At 38.7% G+C, this 26,003-nt stretch overlaps 1 protein-coding gene across 1 annotated transcript in view; it reads right to left on the minus strand.

Annotated features, from left to right (window-relative positions):
• Positions 1–464: 464 nt before the first annotated feature.
• LOC106876964 (pre-mRNA-splicing factor ATP-dependent RNA helicase DHX16) overlaps positions 465–26,003 on the minus strand; it is a 31,675-nt gene continuing 6,136 nt past the window's right edge. The window contains 21 exon segments of the mRNA XM_089340090.1: positions 465–728; positions 2,434–2,610; positions 2,921–2,941; positions 2,943–3,035; positions 3,037–3,084; positions 4,411–4,573; positions 5,132–5,367; positions 6,740–6,853; positions 8,498–8,638; positions 9,684–9,803; positions 11,571–11,702; positions 13,056–13,124; positions 15,132–15,273; positions 16,446–16,561; positions 17,641–17,751; positions 19,673–19,867; positions 21,118–21,198; positions 22,807–22,944; positions 23,526–23,649; positions 24,270–24,442; positions 25,542–25,716. Of these exon segments, the coding sequence (XP_089196216.1) occupies positions 591–728; positions 2,434–2,610; positions 2,921–2,941; positions 2,943–3,035; positions 3,037–3,084; positions 4,411–4,573; positions 5,132–5,367; positions 6,740–6,853; positions 8,498–8,638; positions 9,684–9,803; positions 11,571–11,702; positions 13,056–13,124; positions 15,132–15,273; positions 16,446–16,561; positions 17,641–17,751; positions 19,673–19,867; positions 21,118–21,198; positions 22,807–22,944; positions 23,526–23,649; positions 24,270–24,442; positions 25,542–25,716 (2,707 nt within the window). The 3' untranslated portion in view covers positions 465–590.

Genomic DNA, 26,003 nt, shown 5'->3' on the forward strand with positions numbered 1-26,003 from the left:
ATATATATATAATATATATATATGTATAACATATATATAATATATATATATAATATATATATTTTTTCTTCCTCCGTTTTTCCATTCTTTGAACTATCCTTGTGTCTGACGAAGGGCTCCGCCTGAAACGTCATACTCTCTCTCTTTCCTTTCCCGAGCGTCTAATATCACTATCCGTATCACGTTGTTGTTTTTTGTTATTGTTTTTTGTCTTTTTTTGAACATATATATAATATATATAACATAATATACATAATATAATATACATATATATATATATATATATATATATATATAATATGTGTATATATATTAAGTATATAGACACACACATGTAATATGCAAATATACACCATCTATTACACACACAGAGGAAGAGACATGCATGATATTTCCCCATTTTTAAAATGAATGTTTTTGAATTAAAATTTGAACTGAAAATGAAGGATAAATGCAAAGAATAGTTTTAGATAAATATATACAAATGCTCTTTTAATCAAAATTTTTACAATTTTTAGGAAAAAAAAAAATCAAAATACTGCAAATAGTGTACATCAGAAAATTTTTTTTTTTTTAAATTTTTGTTGCATTTAATATTTTTTGGAAAATTCTTCTCGTGATTTCCCAGTGTTTTTTGGCATCTTCTTGTTGGATCCATCGTCCAAATCTTTTGCCTTGTAATAATGTGGTGCCACTTCCAACAACCAATGGTTCTCTATCTCAATCACCTGCATAACGAGAAATCAAAGACAATTCATCAATTCTCTTCTACTCACAAAATTAATGGCAGCCAAGAGCTGAAGCATCAATAGTCACTCACTTACTAAAAATAGCAGCCAAATCTTTTAGGTAACACACTATCATTCTTAAATAAAATGACACACTGGATAGTCCTAAACATACAAAAAAGGCAGGATGGGCAGGATGGTCAATAACTTTGGTCATAGATTGCTCAATTAGGGTAGATAGCACACCAACCAGTTATGAGAGTCACAACAAACAGACTCATTAGAATTACAACAGAATCATTAGACACACAAGCAGAGTTTTAGAATCAGTGCCTTCTTTTAAAGTAGTTGTTATGCTTAGTGACAAGTAAGGTATCATGACTAAACTAACCTAACATGGATAATAATTTATAAATTTTACTAAAAAAATGGATTGCGTAAGCTTTAAACAGTGAAAAGATAAAAAGTTGATAAGGACAAAAATAGTAAATTTACTTTATACATTGCAAATTAATGAATTCTCTGTGCCTGATGAGATCTCATTCTATTTTAATAACCACAAGATAGCTTCCATTATCTAGATGACCAAGTTAGTAGCGGAGATGGATGCTCTGAGAGTGTAGCTGTGAAAATAAGATTAGGCTGGGCAAAGTTCAGAGAGCTCCTACCTCTGCTGGCAACAAAGGGTCTCTCCTCAAAGTGAAAAGCAGATTGTATGACGCCTGTGTGTGAACAGCTATGCTACATGGCAGTGAAACATGGGCTGTGACAGCTGAGGACATGCATAGGCTTGAAAGAAACGAAGCCAGTAGGCTTTGCTGGATGTGCAATGTCAGTGTGCATGTTCGACAAAGTGTAAGCATCTTGAGAGAAAAGTTAGGCATATGAGGCGTCAGATGTGGTGTGCAAGAGAGATGACTGCACTGGTATGGTCATGTGATGCATATGGATGAGGACAGCTGTGTAAAGATGTGTCGAACTCTAACTGTTGGGGGAACCTGTGGTAGAGGTAGAGCCAAGAAGACATGCAACGAGGGTGGTGAAGCATGAACCTTGGGCCTCACACTGGCAATGACTAGTGACTGAGACCTTTGACGATACGCAGTGCTTTAAAATACCCGTCAAGCCAATTTATGGCTGATGCTGGTGTCATGTAAAATGCACTTTTGAAGTGTTGGGGCCTCACAGAGGAAAGTGGCTGATCTCCTTTTGACTGTTGGGCCTCACGGACGTAATGACCAAGACCTTTGGCATTACGTCATGCTTGAGAAGAAGACCCATCAAGCTGAGCAAAATCACAGTCGTGGCAGATACCAGTGTCACACAAATGGCACCTGTGCTAGTGGCACGTAAAAGCACCCATTAGCACTCTCGGAGTGGTTGGCTTTAGGAAGAGCATCCAGCCGTAGAAACCATGCCAAATCAGACTGGAGTCTGGTGCAGCCTTCCAACTTGCCAGCCTTGGTCAAACCATCCAACCCATGCCAGCATGGACAATGGATGTATGATGATGACATGTGTGTGTGAAGAGGCATCAAAATAATGTATATGTTCCTGTCTCATGTCTCTGGGTGTTTATATTTCACCTATTGACATTTACAAGTCAAGTAATTCTGTTGAATATTTGTTTATTTCACCTGTTGCTCCCATTAATTATAATTTTTATTTTCACCTGACACAGATAGGACTGTTTGATTTGACTCACCTGTCGCATATACTCCTTTGTAGTGAGAACCAACTCAAAATAGATGACCCATCGAGGATGTTCTTCATGGAGGCTGCTGTTTGGATGGATCATGACACATTGATGATGTTTTACCGTCTTGTAGGAGCCACTTTTACCCAGTCGGGCCGTGTGATAGAAGAAGCCAGCAGTTATTGCCTGCAATGAAATTATAAAGATTAAACAGACATCATATCACTGTCTTGATCTCGCACATATACATATACACATGCAATAGATTAGTCCTTTAGCATTTAAGCCAGCCATATCCAGCCAAAACTTTCTAACTATTTTAAGTTCAAACAGGTCAGATCCAGCCTCTCACACAAATCCTACAATGACATTCAGAACATCCAAATCACAAAGCTACAAGATAAAGCAAGATTAATTCAAACAATGTGAATACATAAGTATTCATTTCTTTTGACAGGGGAATCTGAATACTAAAAGGTTAAACACACAGACTGACCTTTCGGATGGGGACAGTGTCCTCCATTACTGGATGCAGGTTCGATCTCAATACGAGACATCAATCCTTCCAACTGCTCTCGGATGTCCCTAGCTCGCTTCATAGAACGGTACTGTAATGAAGTTACTGTAACACCATTGGGTGGAGTAATCTGTTTCGGCCCACTACCACCAACAAAAATTGTTAAATATTATATAGTATATAAACATGGCATACAAATATATATAATTCAAATTTACAGAAAACAAAAGACAAAGACAGGTGTAAGAACAAGAAGCAGGTGTATTAGTTTAATGCTCAGGAAGAATGGAAAAGTCTTTTACATTTCAAGCTTATACTCTTTGATAGAAAGGATTAAGAGGACAAAAAAGGAGATAGAATGAATAAAAAAAAAAAAAGAGAGAGAAAATAATTTTTATAGGGATTAACAGTTCAACATGACGAAATAGCCAGAAGGCTGAATGAAAGGGAAATTACAGTGACCCGGCCAAACTAATTTATTCCCACGCGCACATGCATGCATGCATTGTCATCATGATGGATTGTTTTGCTAAAGAACACAACATGTCACCCAGTGTGGAAATCAAAACCACAATCTTACAATCATGAGCCCAACCACTAAACCACATGCCTCCACTTACCATGCAATCAATGCCATCGACTCTTCTATGCAAGAATTGGTTTACAGAGTCATCAACGGCGTCACCATAAAGGAAGCATTCAGCAAAGAAGAAACTAAATTCTTGGATATGAGACAAACCCAAAGATAACGATAGTAAATAGGATGTAGTATATACAGAGTTCAAGACACAACAGACACGGATATAGCATATCTGTGTAGCAGAGCAGACATAAATATTTATACAAGGTATTCGGGCTAAATATGACAGTTTATATAAAAGGAACAGAGAAACACAATATCCTATCCAAAATTAAAGTATTTTTTAAAAAAAATCATCAACTACAGAGTGTCCACAAAGTCTGGCTACATGGAGTTAATAAAATCATAATATAAACAATTAAATATAAGAAATAATAATTTCTTAAAGTATGTGTTAATCCCCATGTACCCAGACTTTGTGGACACCCTTTAGATTATGGCTGGGAGGTAACAGTTTCATCAAAGTAGCTGCCCTCAGCTTCAAGACAGCTCCAGAACCTGGCACAAGCATTCCTCAATGTGACCCTCGGAAGATCTTCAAACACCTTAATCTTGACCACCAGTTGTTTACACCATAGTTACACACACACACACTGTAACAGCTACCTTGCAGTCACTAGAGTGTATTACCATATATAGATTACATGAGCACACACACATAAGAGTATTACTACAGTTTACTCCATCGAGCCCTGTTTCCATACAGCCACCACAACCACCACCACTATTACTACACTACTGTCACCATCACCACCACTCACTACCCGTCACCACTATCACCCTCCCTGCCTTCCATCAAAGTTAGAAGAGAAAGCAAGACAAGACTCACCTGAGTGTAAACGTTGAGTAAGGTCAAATGATCACCTCCAGCTGAGAAGAAGTTCTGCCGGGCAGTGTCAGCATGGACGATTTTGTCCTTGGGGCGATAAAAGATGGCATTGTTGACAGACAACATGGCAGTAATTGTGAGAATTTCCTCTGAACATTTAAACCTGGGAAAATATGAAGACAAAATATGTCTTGGTGAGAACTCCTGGACCCAAATATATTGTGAGGAGGGGGTATCCACATGCACACACACACAAGCACATTCACAAACACATTCTCTCACATACACACATGCTATGTAAAAAGCACCAGTGGTTTTTATGTGTGACCATCACCAGTGCTTTCTATGTGGCACTGTCGCCAGTGCTTTTTATGTGGAACCAGCACCAATGCTTTCTGGGTGACACCATCACCAGTGATTTTTATGTGGCACCAGCACTAGTGTTTCTGATGCTCTAACAATACAGCCAATGATTCATCTTTATGGTCAAATGGTCAGTCACATGGTTAAACACACCCATATATATATACACATAGCTACACAAACACAAACCTCCAATTCCAAAACATACAGCTCTGATTGTACAACAGTCTGGTTGTACATGGGTCCAGTTACACTCAACTCTTTTCACACATGGGCCCTGTTACGTATGGTTTTAGTAACATATACACTAATAATAAATAACACAAACAAGAGCAAAAAAATTTAAAGTGAACCTTACTTTTCTGAAGCCAATATCATTTTTGACAACATGGGGTCAACAGGAAGCTCAGCCATTCTTCTACCAAGTTTGGTGAGTTCTCCCTTGTGGTTGAGAGCTCCAAGAGCATAAAGTTGCTCCAGTGCCAGGACTAGGGTCTCGTGAGGTGGTGGGTCCATGAAGTCAAAATGGATGAGGTCATTAATTCCAAGACTCTTCAACATCAGCACCACATTACCAAGGTTGGTCCGTTGGATCTGAAACAAGTAAAAAACTTCATCATAAATTCATTTAGATAGTTTAACCTTTTCAGCATTTAAACCAGCCATATCCGGCCAAAATAGTCAACCTGTTTTTATGCTTAAACTAGCTGGATCAAGCCACTCACAACTATCCTACACTGTCATTCTAAAAATAAACAATCACATATTATTAATCACGAAGTTACAAGATAATACATGATTAATTCAAAACAATATGAAATAAGCATTACACTTGATAGAATAATCTGATTGCTAAAGAGCTGAAGTAGTGGTTCTCAATGATGTTTTTCCTATGATTCTTATTCTACGCAGATGGACCCCAAGAGCCATTCAATGTTTAAAAAATCCTATTATATTTTTATAATTCATCTAGCAAAAACCAATGTCTTAGTAAGTAGGAGAGCAGACAAATCACAAATCCCTTCAGGTAGATGGCCCTGTTCAATCTGTAGGAAAGGTATTGGTAGAAACTCCATAAGATGTGTATGGTGCAAGCTAGACACATAAGAGGTGCAGCAATATCAGAGGAAGGTTAACTGGGAAAATAGCTTTTGCATGTTGAAGGTGCACAGGTACAATAAACACTGAAAATGTACAGAAAAAAAACTTCATCAACTGCCAGGTGAGTAAGCTAGAGGTAGTAAATAGTTTCCATTATCTAGGTGGCCAAGTTAGTAGCAGAGGCAGATAATCCGAGAGCATAGCTGCAAGAATAAGAATAGGCTGGACAAAGTTCAGAGAGCTCCTACCTCTGCTGGCAACAAAGGGCCTCTCCCTCAGAGTGAAAGGCAGACTATATGATGCCTGTGTGCAAACAGCTATGCTACATGGCAGTGAAACATGGGCTGTGACAGCTGAGGACATGCATAGGCTTGAAAGAAACAAAGCTAGTATGCTCCGCTGGATGTGCAATGTCAGTGTGCATGTATGACAGAGTGTAAGCATCTTGAGAAAAAAGTTGGGCATAAGGGGTATCAGATGTGGTTTGCAAGAGAGATGACTGCACTGGTATGGTCATGTGATGCATATGGATGAGGACAGCTATGTAAAGAAGTGCCAATCTCTAATTGTGGAGGGAACCTGTGGTGGAGGTAGACCCAGGAAGATATGAGATGAGGTGGTGATCATGTGTGATCATGTGTGTGTGTCTGTGCTTGTGTGTGTGTGTGTGTGTGAGAGAGATAGAGAGAGTATTTTTGTTAGAAATGCATGTCTAGGAAAATCTATTGTTTGCCATTTACCAGGATAACAATGATAATTATGATGGTGGTGACAGTGAAGATGGTGATGATAAGAATAGCGTCAAACTGTTGGATGTTTCCAAGTAAATGGCTGAATGTAGACAGAGATTATGATTAATACACACCTCCGGGATTGAGTTCTCCTCCAGTTCATTCTTGTATGCCCATGCTGTGTACAACCGGAAGGATTTCCCTGCAGCCACTCTGCCAGCACGACCTGCACGCTGGTTTGCTGAAGCCTGTAATACCCCAAAAACAAAATAGAAAAAAGTTTCAATAACTGATAAGAACTGTCCAACAAGAAATATATATTTTAACTGTGAAATGCTTAGTGGTATTTTGTTCATCCTTATGTTCTGAGTTCAAATTCTGCCAAGGTTGATTTTGTGTTTTGTCCTTTCAAGGTTAATAAAATAGGTACCAGTTGAGCACTGAAGTTGATGTAATTGACTTAACTTCTCCTGGGTAAGAGCATAAAAAGAAACTGCACCCCTGTGCCAAGCCATGTCGAGCCAGTGTGGCAGAGTAGGCTCATCAAACCATTTTGATCTCAAGCTCAAACTCATGCCTTCCATACCAAACCATGGCTGGTGGAGAGAACATGCTGAGGCCTTCGTCCTGCAGTGGACTGAACATTGGCAATCCAATCCAATCAATCCAACTAATATGTGCCTTACAGTACATATTTACACCAAGATGGACTGTGAAGAGAAGTGAACTTTGCCTTTTCATGAGACCTATTTACAAAGTAGGTAAAAAAAAATGCAGGCATGGCTGAGTGGTAACAAGCTTGCTTCCTGATCACATGGTTCTGGGTTCAGTCCCACTGAGTGACACCTTGGGCAAATGTCTTCTACAATAGCCTCAGGTTGACCAAAGCCTCGTTAGTGGATTTAGTAGATGGAAACTGAAAGAAGCCCGTCATCATCATTGTTTGATGTCTACTTTCTATACTGGTTGGCATTGGTTGGATGATTTGACATGGAGCTGGCCAGCTGGGAGCTGTCCAGACTCCAACTGTCTGTTGTGGCATGGTTTCTATGGCTGGATGCCCTCCTTAATGCCAACCACTTAACAGAGTCTGCTGGGTGCTTTTCACATGTCACTGGCACAGTGTGCTGACACAGCACAGGCACAGGTGCTTTTTATGTGGCACTGACACCAGAAAGGACAAACCTGTATGTGTGGAAGGTAGCGATTTTACTTAGCTTGATGCATCTTATATATATACACACACATATATGTGTGTGTGTGTGTCTTTATGTCCCATCACCACTGCTTGAAATCAGGTGTTGGTGTGTTTACATCTCCGTAACTTAGCAGTTCAGCAAAATAGACCAATAGAATAAGTACCAGGCTTAAAAAGTAACAAGTACCGCGGTCGATTCGCTCAACTAAAAATTCTTCAAAGTGGTGCCCCAGCATAGCTGCAGTCTAATGATTGAAATAAGTAAAAAAAATTTTAAAAAGATATAAAGTGTTGCTGACAAAACAGAACTGTCGAATCCATCATGGCTGGTAGGGCAGAAACAGTCCATGAATGTGGGCTGTTGCAACTCTCACCTGTTCTGGGAGCTACAAAACAATGGCTGAATGAAACTGAACTCTTCAGCCAACATTTTAATTAACTTTACAGTCACTAACAACCACTGTGATTGCAAGAGTTACTTTAGATATTGGTGTCACAACAAGAGACTCCATGCCAGGAGTCTGGTAGGGCAGAAACAGTCATGAGTGTAGCCTTTTGTAACTCACACATGTTCTGGGATCTAGAAAAAACAATGGCTGAACAAAACTGTGAACTCATCAGCCAATATTTTAGTTAACTTTACAGTCACAACTAACAACCGCTGTTATTGTTTGACACTGAATGCAAGAGTTACCTTAGATATTGGTGTCACTACAAGAGACTCCATGCCAGTCCGGGCGTTGTAACTTTTCTGCTTACAGAAACCTGGATCGATGACATAGATGATTCCATCGATGGTCAAGGATGTTTCAGCAATGTTTGTAGCTAAAATGATCTGAAAAAGAGAACAGAAGAATGTGCGAGTGCAGCTAACTGAATATTCCATGTACTAACATTATGGGTGTCTTTACTCTATTACTTATTCCTCTATAATTATTAATTAATTATCCCCATCATTATCATTTAATGTCCATTTTCCATGCTGGCATGGGTTGGATGGTTCGAGCCAAAGGACTGTGCCAAGCTCCAATGTTTGCATTGACATGGTGTTTATGGCTGGGTGCTCTTCCTAATTCCAAACCTCTTACACGGTGTACTGGGTGCTTTTTGCATGGCACCAACACCAGTGAGGTCACCAAGTGACTTGCAAAACAAGGCTCCTTCAATATTAATTACTGTCTATGGTGGCAAGCTGGCAGAAACATTAGCACAGGGCAGAAACGGTAGCACACCGGGCAAAATGCTTAGTGGTATTTCATCTGCCGTTACGTTCTGAGTTCAAATTCTGCCGAGGTAGACTTTGCCTTTCATCCTTTCGGGGTCGATAAATTAAGTTCCAGTTATGCACTGGGGTCGATGTAATTGACTTAATCCCTTTGTCTGTCCTTGTTTGACCCCTCTATGCTTAGCCCCTTGTGGGCAATAAAGAAATATGAAACATTAGCACGTTGGGTTAAATGCTTAGTGAAATTTTGTCCCTCTTCATGTTCTGAGTTCAAATTCCACCAAGGTTCTCTTTACCTTTCATCCTTTCGAGGTCAATAAAAAAAGTACCAGTTTGACACTGGGGCCAATGTAATCAACTTACCACCTACCCTGAAATTGCTGGCTTTGTGCCAAAATTTAAAACCAATATTAATTACTCTCTAATTACTGTATAAATTAATCTGTAATTGCAGTTAACGACTCTTTAATTATTGCATAATTTATTTAATGTAAATAAATCCTTATCCAATTCGTGCAGGCATGAAAAGAGAAATGTGAAACAAATGAGCTCCTTACTTATTGATAATTACTCTGTAATTAATATATAATTACTAAAATTAATGAGTGTATTCCTACTGTACATAAACCAAAACATAAAAGTAATAATTCTTTACCTTTCTGGCTCCAGGTGGTGTTGGTTCAAAGATCTTGGCTTGCATTTCTGATGGCAATGTTGAATAGACTGGTAAGATAAGTAATTCTTTGATTTTGGAACCCAGCTTCCGTGTACGTTCCTGCAACAACACAATTTTGTTTCTATATTAATAGAACCAGCTGCAGACTCAGTCGCACTTTACCAGTCATAAATGTAGTCACAATTCCATTGTGTAATACTGTTACAACTAGTGCTATAGGTGAGTCACACTTCCATTGTATAAAATTGTCACAGCTTGTGTCACAGCTCAGTCACACTTACTTTGTATAACACCGTCACAGATGCAACTACAGTGTAAGCCTCACAAATTCTCCATACATCCATTAACTATCTACCTGCTGCACACATGGGTACATAGCCAATCTTACTTCACACATTATATATCCAGGAACCCACACACAAGTAGTATTGTTTCTTTTGTTAAATTCCCTGGTACACAATAATTATCATACCATCTCAGCCAGCTCAACAGTAAAATCTACACATTTATGATATACTAGCAGTATAACCCGGCGCTGCTCAGGATTAAGCTAGGATTATTAAATGATTAAGTCCTTTATTTCAAACCAAAATAAATAACATTGACATCAGATTTGAGCGAAATCCATTGAAATTGGTTTGGCTGAAAATGGTTTGCTGGCAATTTGATTGAGAAATCCCATAAGGAATCAGTTTATTGGTTATTTTCACTTATTGACTCTTTTTTTAAATGTTGCATTAGAGATCTGCATAGGAGAAGGTTGATCTGAAGGTTTGCATTGGGGATCTGGATTGGAGTAACTTAGGAAAGCTTACCAACAACCTTAACCAAAAAATAAGGAGCCTGTCCCTTCTAGGTTAACTCTAACCCTAACCCTAACTCTGACCCTAAAACCGTAACCCTAACCCTAATCCTAATCGTAACACCCTAGTGGAAATCGTGCGGGTGTTAATCTGAAAAATTACCAAACCCTTTTTGTGGTCCGAAAAACGGGTCGGATGGGGGGGGGGGGGGGGTGACTGACAAATTGTTACATACGTTTTTGTTTCATTGTTGTGAAATATAAACAAAACTCTTTCGCTCCCAAAGTAGTATGTGTGAGAGTGAGAGGGGGGGGGGGGGAGAAAGATGAACGATTTCAAATAAATAAATGATTTAAAATAAATATATTTGAATTGTTGTGTGAGAAAGTATATATAATCTTATTATAGAATATAGTGTCTTTCAAAAACATCTTATATTTGAAACTATATCTCATGTTTAAGAAAAAAAATGCATTTTACTCTGTCTTCCTTAGCTACATTTTCTTTCGTAATACGCTTTGTCTCCCTCTTCCACTTTTTCATTTTTTTTTTTAGACGCTTGGCAAACACTCTGTTTCTCCCCTTGTCACAAACACACTATTTCTTTCTTTCTCCCTCTCTTTCTTTCTCTCTCTCTCTCTTGCTCTCTCTCTCCTTCACACAGATAGGGTCATGAACAATGTCCTCCTAAAATTGGAGCGACATGCGTGCTAATTTGTGGACGTGCATAACCCACATCACATACACACACACACACACAAACATCTTGTGTTTCATAGATATTGATGGTTATATTGTACTTCCTCATAGTACCTATTTATAGTTAGATGGATGATTTCTATGCAAAGTTGCTTCTGCTACTCCACCACCACTTTGGGGCCAAATTTTGCCAACACTCCACATGTACAAATCCTCTGTTAAAGTTCGATACTTTTAGAACATACCTCGTACGTAGTGTCATGAACTGGATACATTTGTGATGTCTATTTACAGTTGTCTGTAATCCTCTCATGAAACCCATTTACAATTAGGTTCACTGAACCATATAACAGTAGATACTTACCAAGAGAATTTCCTGTGCTGTTTCAATTTCTTCCTGCCCAGTAAGGAAAACCAGAATATCTCCAGGTGGTTGCGTTACATGGATCTGTAGAACGGTTACAATGGCAGCGTCTAAATAATCAGCTTCTGGTGCCTGAAATGAACCACAAAAGATACCAATGTAAAAGACAAGCTATAGTGTTCTAACAGACATCTTCTACATGGTTGGTGAACCTATTACAAATAGTAACCAAACCTAACTCAGACTGCGCTAATATCTTGAAAGAGGAAAGACACATTAAAAAATGTAGTCCCACGTACATTATGGCAGTAGAAAAGATAGAACTGGTTATGTTATGTGTGAAGTGTATGCTAGACTTTAGTAGTTGGGTTTCCAGTCAATGTTATACATATGGATCATCTCTTCAGATTTCCCAAAGTCTGATCATGGTTTCACAATATTTTCCATCATTTTATCTTATTGATGCTCAAGTACACAACACCCACCCAGTCCAGAGATTGAGCTTATGATCTGATGATTGTGAGCCCAACACTTTAACCACTCAGCCATGCACCTTCAAGAACTCCCACACTGCCATCTGAAGGACATATTGAACGATGTAGTCCATCATAGCCATAAAAACGAGGATGGTCATGGTGTGAAAGCCTTTGATTATGGGTTCTGACACATCAGGGTTGACCTGGGGTTTAAACTGGCACTTTGTTTGTTGAAATCATGAAGGTTCCTGTTGATCTGATCAACAGAACAGCCAGCTTGTGAAATTAACATGCATGTGGCTGAGCACTCCACAGACATGCATACCCTTAACATGGTTCCCAGGGATATTCAGTGTGACATAGAATATGACAAGGCTGGCCCTCTGAAATACAGGTACAACACATGTTTGTCAGCTGAGTGGACTGGAGCAATGTGAAATAAGGCACCTTGCTCAAGGAGACAATGTACCACCAAGAATCAAACTCATGACCTTACAGCTGTGGATTAAATACATTAACCACAAAGCTACATGCCTTCACTGGGCTAAAATAACAACAACCATATGATAAAAGAAAGGTTCAGACAAAAGGGTCATATTTCAGTAGAATAAAACTCGCTCATAAGGACCTGCCACAGCAAATATGTTGTAACTGACACTCCGTTGATTACGATGACAAGGGTTCCAGTTGATCTGATCAAAAGAACCGCTTGCTGGTAAAATTAATGTGCAAGTGGCTGAGCACGCCACAATTACATGTACCCTTAACATAGTTCTGAGAGAGATTCAGTGTGATAAGACTAGCCCTTTTGAAAATCAGGTACAACTCATTTTTGCCATCTGTGTGACTTGGAGCAACATGAAATAAAGTGTCTTGCTCAAGAATACAATGTACCGTCAGGTGTAGAACTCACAACCATGTGATTGTGAGCCAAACACCCTAAATACTAAGCCTTTTTTTTTAATGTTGTACACAATGAAGAAAGATAGTTGAGTGTATGTAGGTTAACCTTTGTATAAAATATATCAACTGGGAATCTTCTGCCAGGAATACGGAAAATAGGAGCCTCATCGAAAAACTGGAATGAAAGAGACAGAGAAAAGGTAAACATCAGTAAATGTTATTTAGATACAGAATAAACAAGGAGTTTTCATCAACTGACATAATGTAAATAGGTGGGCACTATCAGTGCTTAGTTTACCACTAAAACTCCAGTTTGAACTGCAGCTGAAAAATGTGATGTTGAGACAGTGTATCAGAGATGGCTAGAAGTGGTTTCTCCTTGAGCAAGTGGATATAGATTAAACTAAAAAATGAAAATGCAAGACATTTGGCATCACTCGCAAAAAAACGTTTTATTTAGATAGAGAATATAAATGTAAAGAATCTTTTACAGCTGTTTCTAGAATAGCCAGCCATGCATGCGGATCATATCGAGTAAAGGTTCCATAAGTTATTTCAGATATACAAAGACAAGTGGGGAATATACAGGGTGGGCCAAAAGTCATGTGCACAAAATAAGTTTTATAAATTCCAGATTTATCAAAGACATGCTTCAATTTTCCTAAAATCAAATGAAATAAATGATGATGAATAACAATAATAATAATGATCCTTTCTATTATAGGCATAAGACCTGAAATTTTAGGGGAGGGATGGTCGATTACATCGACCCCAGTACTTGACTGGTACTTATTTTATCGACCCTGAAAGGATGAAAGGCAAAGTCGACCTCAGTGGAATTTGAACTCAGAACGTAAAGACAGGCAAAATGCCGCCAAGTATTTTGCCCAGCATGCACATGATTCTGTTGGCTCACTGCCTTAATACTATTAGGTTGAGGAAAAAGTTTGTGTCAACCAGCATCGGTTGTCAAGCGATGTTGGGGGGACAAACACAGACACACAAACATATACATACATACACACACACATATATATATATATATATATATATATATATATATATATATATATATATATATATATATGACGGGCTTCTTTCAGTTTCCGTCTACCAAATCCACTCACAAGGCTTTGGTCGGCCCGATTAGAAGACACTTGCCTGAAGGTGCCACGCAGTGGGACTGAACCCGGAACCAATATGGTTGGTAAGCAAGCTACTTACCACCTTAATAATGATAATGATGGTGATGGTTTCAAATTTTGGCACAGGCTAGCAAGTTTGGAGGAATGAGCAAGTCAATTACATCAACCCTAGTGCTATACTAATTTGATGAAAAGCAAAATCAACACCATCAATATTTGAATTCAGAACGTTTATTCAGAAAGAAATGCTATTAAGCATTTTGTCCAGTAGAGTAACATTCTGCCAGCTCACCCCAACATGCAAGTGGCTGAGCACTCCACAGACATGTGTACCTTTAATGTAGTTCTCAAGGGGATTCAGTGTGACAGAATGTGACAAGGCTGGCCCTTTGAAGTACAGGTACTACTCATTTTTGTCAGCTGAGAGGACTGGAATGATGTGAAATTAAGTGTCTTGCTCAAGGACACAATATGTCACTGGGAATTGAATTCATGACCTTATGATTGTGAGCCAAATACCTTAACGACAAAGTCACGTGCCCTAACAACAATGATAATTTCAAATTTTGGCACAAGGCCAGCAGTTTCTGCGTGAGGAAGGGTTAAGTTGATTACATCGATCCCAGTGTTCAACTGATACTTATTTTATCGATCTGGAAAGGATGAGAAGCAAAGTCAGCCCCAGCAGTAGCATTTGAACTCGGAACATAGTCAGAAGAAATGCTGCTAAGCATTTTGTCCAGCATGGTAATGACTCTGCCAGCTCACTTCCTTAACGATAACAGCAACAACAATAATAATGGTTTCTGATATAGGTACAAGACCAACAATTTTGAGAGTTGGTGTTGGTTGATACTACTGACCCCAGGACATGACTGGTATTTTATTTAATTAAGGATGAAAGGCAAAATTGACTTTGGTGGGGATCTGAACTCTGAATGTTTCATGACAGACACATCCACACTATACCACATCATTCCAGTTCCTAACAAGTTGGGAGAAGGGGTGGGGTAAAACAGGGCCAAGAGAAAACTTACTTCTGAGAACTTCTCAGCATCAAGTGTAGCACTGGAGATGAGCAACTTCAAATCTGGTCTGAAGCGGACAATATCTTTCACTAACCCAAACAGGATGTCTGTGTGAAGGGTCCGTTCATGGGCTTCATCAACAATGATGACACTGAAGAAAGGAAACAATAATGGTTGTTGATATATTTATATGTGTGTATATATGTGTGTGTATATATATATATATATATATATATATATAATTATGTGTATTTCTTCTATCTTAATGAATAAAAATTCTTCTGATAGAATAAATGGGTTAATAGAAACCAATGTAGCAAAGAACACAAAATAACTGTGGTTTAGTTCCTGTTTTTAAGGCAGGAACTCCTTGAAATTTTGGGTATTTGAGTATATTTAAGAATTTAAGGATTGGAGAAAACGCATGTTATAATTGCATACTTTATTCCTACATATGTTTCAAAGGATTACAATAAAGTATGCAATTATAACATGCGTTTTCTCCAATCCTTAAATTCTTATATATATATATATATATATATATATATATATCATCATCATTTAATACCTATTGTCCATGAGTGGACAAATGAAAGAAAAGGACACTCAACACATTTAGTAGGAGTTATATGTATTATTTAAAACAGATTGATTTGGTTCCATGCAAATTAAAGTTTCGCAGGCCTCTAACAGAAGTCTCTTTCAGGCTGAAAGAGACAGGCTTCTGTTAGAGCCCTGTGAAACTTTAAGCTGCATGGAACCAAATCAAACTGTTTTAAATAATAATACTTATATATATATAAATACACACACACACATGCACATATATATTGGGAGAGAGAGAAAGAGAGACAGAGAGAAAGAGAGAGAAATAATGATGCAAATAAACAGGCTTGGGCTTCATTTACATACAAACATATACACATGTAAATATATGTATATATAGGGATACACATATATATATATATATATAGGGATACACATATATATATATATATATATATATATATATAGTAATACAAATTATATATGAGCATATGCATGTAAACATACATATATGTACCTGCTTACATCTACATGTATATATAGATGCATATCCGGGTACAGGATGTCAAAAAGGAACGGGAATATAAACAAAGCACAAAAAAACAGACTTTTTTTACGGACAATAGAATGAACACATGGGGAAACAGACAAGCCACTTATGAGAGAGAGAGGGGGGGAGAGGGGAGAGAGAGAGAGAGAGAGAGAGAGAGAGAGAGAGAGAGAGAGAGAGAGAGAGAGAGAGAGAGAGAGAGCAGTGTGTATAAGAGGTCCTACTACCTGTAACTGGCCAGGTCTGGTTCACTGAGAAACTCTCTCAGCAACATCCCATCGGTCATGTACTTCAGTATGGTCCGCTCAGATGTACAATCTTCAAACCTGATACTGTAGCCCACCTAGAAGAGAGAAGAAAAGGTTGGTGGGTTTAAGTGAGGTTGAGCTGAGTGAAGTGTTTTGCTTAAGAATAAACACAACACAATGCTAGATTAAGCAGCCACTCAATCATTTGAGTTCCTTCTGAAGGAGTGCTGATACAATTATCGGTAGTTATGGTGTTGCATTAGTAGGTGTGTTGTGAACATATGACTGCATCAGTAGAAGGTGTTATAGGAGACATAACAAGGGTAGTACAGGACCAATGAGGTGTTATGGATGAAGCTATTTTCTAAACAGGTGATTCAGCTTATTGAAATCAGTGGCACTTCTAATGTTGAGTGACTCAATATTCTGATTATTGCTATAGGGGAGGGTATATAGAATTTGGTGAATCTAGAGTTAGTGGGGAAACAGTCAGTCCAATGATGCTTGAAAATTATGTGGTTGTGGGATAAGAAGCTTGCTTCCCAACCACATGGTTCACTCCTACTGCATGGCACCTTGAGCAAGTGTCTTCTTTTATAGCCTCAGACCTACCAAAGCCTTGTAAATGGATTTAGTGGATGGAGGCTGAAGGGGGCTCTGTCGTATATATAAATATGTATATATTTATGTGTGTGTGCCTGGTGTCTGTGTTTGTCACCCCACCATTGCTTGACAACAGATGCTGGTGTGGTTATGCCCCCATAACTAAGCGGTTCAGCAAAAGGGACCGATAGAATAAGTATTAGGCTGACAAAGAATTAGTCCTGGAGTCGATTTCTTCAACTAAAACCCTTTAAGGTGGTGCTCCAGCATGGTCGCAGTCAAATGACTGAAACAAGGAAAAGAATTAAAGAATAAACAATCCTGTGATTGAGGAAGATGAAATGATGTAAGTAGAATATGGGACTGCCTTTAGTGAGGACTGAACCCACCATATTATTACAATAACTAACTTCACCACTGAGTGTGAATGTGAGAGTGGTACTTACCAACAGCTGGTTAGACTGAGCTGAGTAAACTAACTTGTCAAAACCACTGTTCCACACAAATACTTCACACCACGTGTGATTCATGAAAAACATGGATGTTTTTGGAAAGTTTCTGAAATACTTACTTCATTCCCTAACTTGAAAGACATTTCTTCAGCAACCCGAGCTGCAACAGACATGGCAGCTACTCTCCTTGGTTGTGTGCAGCCTATTTTCATTTTGTTTTTACAATATCCCTGCAAATAGACCAAACTTATTAACAAATATTCACACACACACATTGTCATCATTATCAAAAATATTCTATGTCCATTTAAGATGGCAAGCTGGCAGATAAGTTAGCATGCTGCGCAAATTGCATAGTGGCATTTTGTCTGTCTGCACATTCTGTGTTCAAATTCGACAGAGGTTGACTTCGCCGTTCATATTTTCAGGGTTGATGTAATTAACTTACCCACTCCCCTGAAACTGCTGATCTAGTTTTCAAATGGTACTTATTTTATCGACCCCCCAATGAAAGGCAAAGTTGACCCCAGTGACATCTGAACATAAAGTCAGAAGAAATGATGCTAAGCATTTTGTCTGATGACATGCTAACGATTCTGCCAGCTCGACACCCTATATTAATAAATAATAATAACAACTGTTTTAAATTTTAGCACCAGACCAGCAATTCTGAGGAAAAGGGACAAGTCAATTACATCAAATCCTTCAAAAGAATGAGATACAAAGTTCACCATGGCAGTATTTGAACTCAAAATGAAAAGAACTGAAAGAAATGTCACAATGCTTTTTGTCCAAAGTGCTAATGATTCAGCCTGTTTACTGCTTTAATAATACTAATAATCGTATATATATATATATATATATATATATAGTGTGGCCATTGCCAGTACTGTGTGACTGGCCCTCGTGCCGGTGGCACGTAAAAGCACCCACTACACTCTTGGAGTGGTTGGTGTTAGGAAGGGCATCCAGCTGTAGAAATTCTGCCAGATCAGATTGGAGCCTGGTGCAGCCATCTGGTTTGCCAGTCCTCAGTCAAATCGTCCAACCCATGCTAGCATGGAAAGCGGACATTAAACGATGATGATGATGATGATGATATATATATATATGCATAGGCGTAGGAGTGGCTGTGTGGTAAGTAGCTTGCTTACCAACCACATAGTCCCGGGTTCAGTCCCACTGCGTGGCATCTTGGGCAAGTGTCTTCTACTATAGCCTCGGGCCGACCAAAGCCTTGTGAGTGGATTTGGTAGACAGAAACTGAAAGAAGCCTGTCGTATATATGTATATATATATGTATGTGTGTATGTGTTTGTATGTCTTGACAACCGATGCTGGTGTGTTTATGTCCCCGTAACTTAGCGGTTCGGCAAAATAGACCGATAGAATAAGTACTAGGCTTCCAAAGAATAAGTCCTGGGGTCGATTTGCTCGACTAAAGGCGGTGCTCCAGCATGGCCACAGTCAAAAGACTGAAACAAGTAAAAGAGTATGTAACCAGACACTTACTTGTTTAGTGTCAACAATTTAAAAAAAAAAAAAGAAAACTGGCACTCTGCTGGTTAGGGTTAGGGTTCCAGCTGATCTGATCCCTGCTTGTGAAATTAACAAGCAAGTGGCTGAGCACTCCACAGACACGTGTACCCTTAACATAGTTCTCAGGAAGATTCAGCATGACAGAATGTGACAAGGCTGGTCCCTTTGAATTCTTGGTACAACACATTTTTGCCAGTTGAGTTGACTGCAGGAACACGAAATAAAGTGCCTTGCTCAGGGACACAATGTGCTGCCAAGAATCGAAATCACAACCATACGATTGTGAGTTAAATACCCTATCCACTAAGCCATGGTGCCTTCACCAACAATTTTACAGTCTTATAGTCAAAGACCTATAATAAGCTGGGAATCGCTGTGCTAAAGGGTTAATATAAAATATAAACATTATATATAATAGTTTAGTACCGTCATCATTTATTATTGACAGTAGTAAGCCCTAACATGTTTTTGGAAAAAACCCCACTAATTTCTGTCTTTAGATACCCATATGTCAATACTCAAACATCATGGACCCTAAACTCTATCCCAATCATCATGCAAACCAGCAAAACTCTACGAAAGGGGTACATATCAATATTATAAGACACTAACTGCTTCATATAAATACTGAGGAATCTGAGTGGTTTTGCCGGATCCAGTTTCTCCCTCAATAATCAGAATTTGATGGTCCTGGATTGCCTCAATTAAGTCATCCCGGAATGGATAGATTGGCAGTGATTTCCGTGTTTCTGAGATAGACATTTTTTTAAGGTCACTTGAGCTGATTGCTGGTTCTGTGACATCTTTCTGAAACAGACAAAGCCAAAAAAAAAGGGGGAAAAGTTAGAAATGAATGAATTGCTGGCATGGGGTAGACAGTTTGACAGGCTCTGATTAAAGTATGAATGTATAATTACAACACTAATTAAAGGATTAATTAATAAAGGTGCAATTAAAGCATTAATGGATTGTTAGTGGGACTGAGGCATAAATTTATTAGTAAAATGAAATTTTAATCCATTTTAATTCATTAATCTATTGCTTGCAAGATTAAAACATTAATCCACAGCTAATAAACTAATACATTAAAGTATTACTACAAGCAATATGGAGCTATGGCAAAGAACGAATCAAGTTTTGATTAGAGAACAAATATTTAAGAGAAAGTGGAAGTGGATTGGTAGCACAATTAGAAAGGACACACCAAATGCAGCGAAAAGTGCTTTACAGTGGAATCCAGATGGATATAGAAAGAGGGGTAGGCCTAAGAACTCATGACCGTAGATCAACACAAAAGGAACTAGAGAAAGGGGAACATTCATGGCAGAGTATAAGTACAGAAGCGAGAAATTATGTGACATGGAATTCAATTATAAGTGGCCTATACTCCGCGTTGGAGGGTTAAAGGCAAGAATAAATACAAGGATTATAGTATCTAATTGTTACTAAAAGATTAGAAAACAACATTAATCTGTTACTGTTGGATTAAAGTATTAATCTATTTCTAAAGAGATCAAAGCATTAAATTACTTAAACCTTTTAGCATTCAGATTAGTCTGTCAATGTATTGCTTATTTATTCACATCAATTTGAATTAATCAAGCATTGTAGGGTAAGTGTGAGAGGCTGGATATGGCCAGTTTGAATATAAAATGGGTAGAATATTTGGGCTGAATGTAACTAATTTAAACATCAAAGGGTTAATGATTTAATCACAAATAAATCCAATTAAACTGTTTGATTTAAAAAGTTTGTTAACTGATAACAAGATTAACATGAAGACAGTTCTACTACTGCTGCTGCTGATACTACTACTATTACTCACACGTCAATGACAGTGCCTGATATATGTAGGTTTGACATGCTAGAAGTAGCAACTCAAATCAAATCCCTATAATCTTTAAAAAGTAAACATTAGATAATGTAACACCTCAAGGTGAGATGGTCATGGCTGGTATAGCTTTAATCATAGGTCTACTGGATCAGAGATGACCAAGGGCTAAACAACATGAATTACAACATCAGGATAAAAACAAAAAGGCCAGAGAGATACTCACAGTTTTGCCCTTAGATCCAGGTAACTTGAGGGCTTGAATAAACTCTATTTCATCATCCATAATTAGGTCATAGTCTTTCACCTGTCAGGGAGTGAGAATTATAAACATGTTATCTCCTTAAAAGAAAGATCCCCCCCACACACACACATGCCACATATACTCTCACACTTTTGTTGGCTTCGACCCTTGGTCTATGCCCATACTGAAGCATGGGTATTAAAAAACAGCAAGCCCATTTAATAGAACTCCATGTACGTTGCAGGTGACCACATCACCAATTATATGATAGAGTACATTTAGACAGAAACATATATATACACACACTTAAACACCCACAGAAATTCATACATGCATTAATATATATACATACATTACTACATACATAAACACCAACGACTGGCACCCATGCCAACCTTTCCTTCATTGGACACTAAACTCTGTTTGCGAAGACCTGTTGGGGCAAATGAAATCAAAATCGTAATTGAACCAAATTCGATGACTGGCACCTGTGCCAGTGGAGCGCTAACAGCACCGTCCGAGCATGATCAGTGCCAGAGCAGCTGTCTGGCTTCTGTGCTGTTGGCACGTAAATAGTACCATTTGAACGTGATCATTACCAGCGTCGCCTTACTGGCACTTGTGCCGGTGGCACGTGAAAAAACATTCGAGTGAGGCTGTTGTCAGTGCCGCTGGACTGGCTCCTGTGCAGGTGGCACATAAAAAACACCATTTGAGAGTGGCCATTGCCAGTACCGCATAACTGGCCCTCGTGCCGGTGGCACATAAAAGCAACCACTACACTCTAGGAGTGGTTGGCATTAGGAAAGGCATCCAGCTGTAGAAACTCTGCCAGATCAGATTGAAGCCTAGTGCAGCCATCTGGTTCGCCAGTCCTCAGTCAAATCGTCCAACCCATGCTAGCATGGAAGGCGGACGTTAAACAACGATGATGATATATATGTATATATATATATATATATATATATATGGAGATACATGGCTTAGTGGTTAAGGTGTTAGATTCATGATCATAAAATTGTGGTTTTGATTGCTGGACCAAGTGATGTGCTTTGCTCTTAAGCAAAACACTCCATTTCACATTACTTCAGCCCATTCAGCTAACAAAAATGAGTAATCCAGCATGGACTGGCATCCTGCCCAGGGGCAAATTTATATACCACAGAAATTGGGAAATTGGTCTTATGAGTCTATGACTCAAGAAGGAGCTTTATCTTTATTTATATGTGTGTGTGTGTGTGTGTGTGTGTGTGTGTGTGTGTTGTAGTTGTTGTTTGTTCCTTCTCAAGCCATGCCTGGCTCATAAGGGCCAGTTTCCCACTTTCATTGGCATATAGGTTCCCCACCTAGATGGGATGCCAGTTTGTCACAGGTGAGCACTGCAAGATGCAGGAGGAAAGAGTGAAAGAGAAGTTATGGCCAAAGAGTTGGCAGAAATTCACCATTACCTTCTGCTGGAGCCATGTGGAGCTTAGGTGTTTCACTCATAAACACACACATCACCCAGTCTGAGATTCAAACCTGCGATCCCTCAACTGTGAGTCTGCTGCTCTAACCAATAGGCCATGTGCCTTCACACACACACACACACACACATAAAAAATATATATACACACACACATAAACATCAGACAATCCATAACTTCATTATTGAAGAATTAAAGAATTTACCTTCTCCTTGTATTTTTCTTTGGCATCTCTGGCACCAAATTTCATCACAGCAGCATTCAGGTGTTCTTCTTCCCAGCGCCTCTGTTCTGCATTTGGACCCTTCTCATTTGGTTCTTCCACATATTTGTCATTAGGTTTCTATAAACATATGGGGTGAGGTGTCATAAAGAATTTGATATTGATGCACACACAAAAGGAAAAAAAAATACACACACATACAAACATACCTACATATACACATGCTAATGGATCTTACATCGGTTTCAGCAAGTGTTCCAAAACAACAACCTTTTGATCGTATTGTAATCTAGAGGAAGTGGTTGCGTATTCCAGACATTTGTGCCCTGAACATAATGATTCTCAACATGATACAGTATGTAATAGGCTGATCCTTTAAATTATAGGTACAAAGTCACCAAGTATTCCAGTACTTATTTTACTGAGCTCAGAAGGATGGAAAGCAAAGTGAAACTTAATGGGATTTGAACTCAGAATATAATACCACACACACACTGATGATGTAGGTATATATTATGCTCTGGTCAAACCATCCAACCCATGCCAGCATGGAAAGTGGATGATGATGACAATGAATTGCAAGCTATGGATTAAGAACCAGGAATTACTCTGCCAAAACAATAGGTTATTGTTCTACATGACTCACGCAAACACTTAGAGAAAAATTAAGGAAGTTTAGCTGGTGAAGCTGTGAATCTTACCACGTCATCTTTTGGGATGTAGTAGCGGTTGATCTTCTCCACAGCAGCAGCTTCACGATGTTGTCTCGCATATGTTAACACTTTCTTCTTATATTCCAGTTCATTTTGTTCTCGCCGTGACAGCCTATCAAAACAAACCACACATGTCTTTTATTGTTTGTTTCATTTTGTTTCCCCACCAAATTACATAGAAGCTGCCTAAATGGAACATTATTATAAAGAAACAGACAAGGAAGAACATGACACATAAGTTGTCGAGATAGAACATTACATAAAAGGAACTACATAGAAAATTATAAAGAAGCAGGCTAGCAAAATAATTCCATAGAAACTGCCTAAACAGAATATTACACAGAAGTAATCACTATAGAACATTATATAGAAGCAGGCTTCGTTTTTAACAAAAGCACAGACATAGCTTGGTTTTTAATAAAAGCAGACATACTTTCAGTAATTGGATGAAGTACTGCAGGATGACCTCAAGACACTGAACTTTATGGAGAAGATGACAAAGGACCAAGATACCTGGTGTCTTGCTGTACTCAAGAAGAACCAGCCTCCGCAGCAGAAGTGTTGGTGCTGCTCCCGCTGATGAAGAAGATCAGCTTGCGAGAGCCTTGTGCTGGTGCCATGTACAAGTGCTTGCTTGGTAACAACTCAGTGGTACCTCACTAGGCATGAGTTGAACATCTGCTATGGATATTCAAAGCAGTGAAAACCAGAGAAGCTGAAACTCCTACTTACCTAAAATCACCAAACAGATATTCTTCATCTTGGATTTCCATTTCTAAATCATCAAGTTTGTCATTCTGTCTTTTTTTTAAGTATTCTCGACGGGACTTTTTACGCTGATCCCCCACTATTTTCACTCTGCCTTTCAACTCTAATTGAAGACGGCGCTTTGCTTCTTCTGCTGCCTGACAAAGAAAACAGACATATTAGATGGATGGAAAAAACACAGAAACAGCAACTATTCACCATCATTTTCGCTGTTTAATAAGGAGGAAGTGGCAACAGACATGACTTTTACAGGTTTTCCATCTGACATTGATGGGGTTGAATAGATGATGGGAAAAGGAGAAGTTCCAGATGCATTCCAATTCTCAGGGAGAGTGCCACATAAAAGGCACTCATACTGGAGCCACGTAAAAGTGATTGTGCTGCTGCCTGATCAAAATCACTCAACACACTCTGTAGAGTAGTTGGCGTCAGGAAAGGCATCCAGCCATAGAAACCAAGCCAAATCAAACTGGGACAACGGGCAGTTCTCCAGCTTGCTAGCTCTAGTCAAATCATCTAATCCATGCCAGCATGGACAACAGATGTTAAAGAACGGTGATGATGATGAAGGATTGAGTGCAGAGCCTGAGGGAGGGGAGACAACATGGGTGGCAGGGGGGGGGGGGGAGGACAGATGTGTTGGGTGACCTCAGGTAAAGTTGGTATGTAATTAGATATATCAGAGTAGAATCTATCGTAAAACAGACAAAAAAAAAAAGAAGAGAAGATAGCAGTTATGTAGACCAGAAATTACAGTGTGTTGGAAAGTGAAATTTTTCTTTCTCACATGGATTACCAACATTTGGCAGGGGATAGATAGTTGCAAAAAGTAACAGACTTACTGAGTATAGGGTCAGAATGGTAAATAGATACATGCCAAGAAGCAAAGAGTGAAGGAAAAACAAGAATTTTCATTTTAAAAATATTAATTCTTTAACTTTACTGACTGTCGTGGAATACAGAGTTATCTTCCTTAGCTTCTCGTGTCAATTGTTGAATGCTTTGAGGTGATTTGTACAATGATTTAAATATCAGTAATTTTGGTCTAAATGAGCCTGAGAGAAAAATGATCTAAATGTCACTATTTTTGGTCAGGAAAAATCAAAGAGAGAGGGGTGGCAAATGAATATTTAAAAAAAAAAAAAGAAAGAAAGCAACAGGAACAAAAACAAGGGTTGATTGTAACATTACAGGTGTATGAAAGACTGTTTTTTTTCCAAACATAATGTGGTTTACCTTTTTATCAGATTTTGACCCAACGTGCCTTGTTCTCTCTTTGTCTTTCTTTTGGAGACGCGAGGCAAAGTCGTCCCGTTCTTGCAAGTCACGAAGACGTTCTCGTTCTTCTTTCTCCAGTTCATCTTCACTATCACTGCTGCTCAAATCTTTGTCAAGATCTCCATATGAATCACTAGAATAAAGGGAAGTGGAGAGGGAAAATATTTAGCTGCTGACAATGGCAATAATGATGAGGAGGAGGAGGAGGAAAAGAAGGAGGAGGAAAAGAAGGAGAAGGAGGAGGAAAAGAAGGAGAAGGAGGAGGAAAAGAAGGAGGAGGAGGAAAAGAAGGAGGAAAAGAAGTGCAACAACTATCACAACAATCATCATGATCATTAATGTTGAATAAATATCAATAAAATTGATTTCAAATTTTGGCAGAAAGCCAGTGATTCCAAGAGATTACATTGATACCAGTAT

Source organism: Octopus bimaculoides, chromosome 23 (genome assembly GCF_046866305.1).
Source record: "Octopus bimaculoides isolate indiv1 chromosome 23, ASM4686630v1, whole genome shotgun sequence".
NCBI classification, from domain to species: Eukaryota; Metazoa; Mollusca; class Cephalopoda; order Octopoda; family Octopodidae; genus Octopus; species Octopus bimaculoides.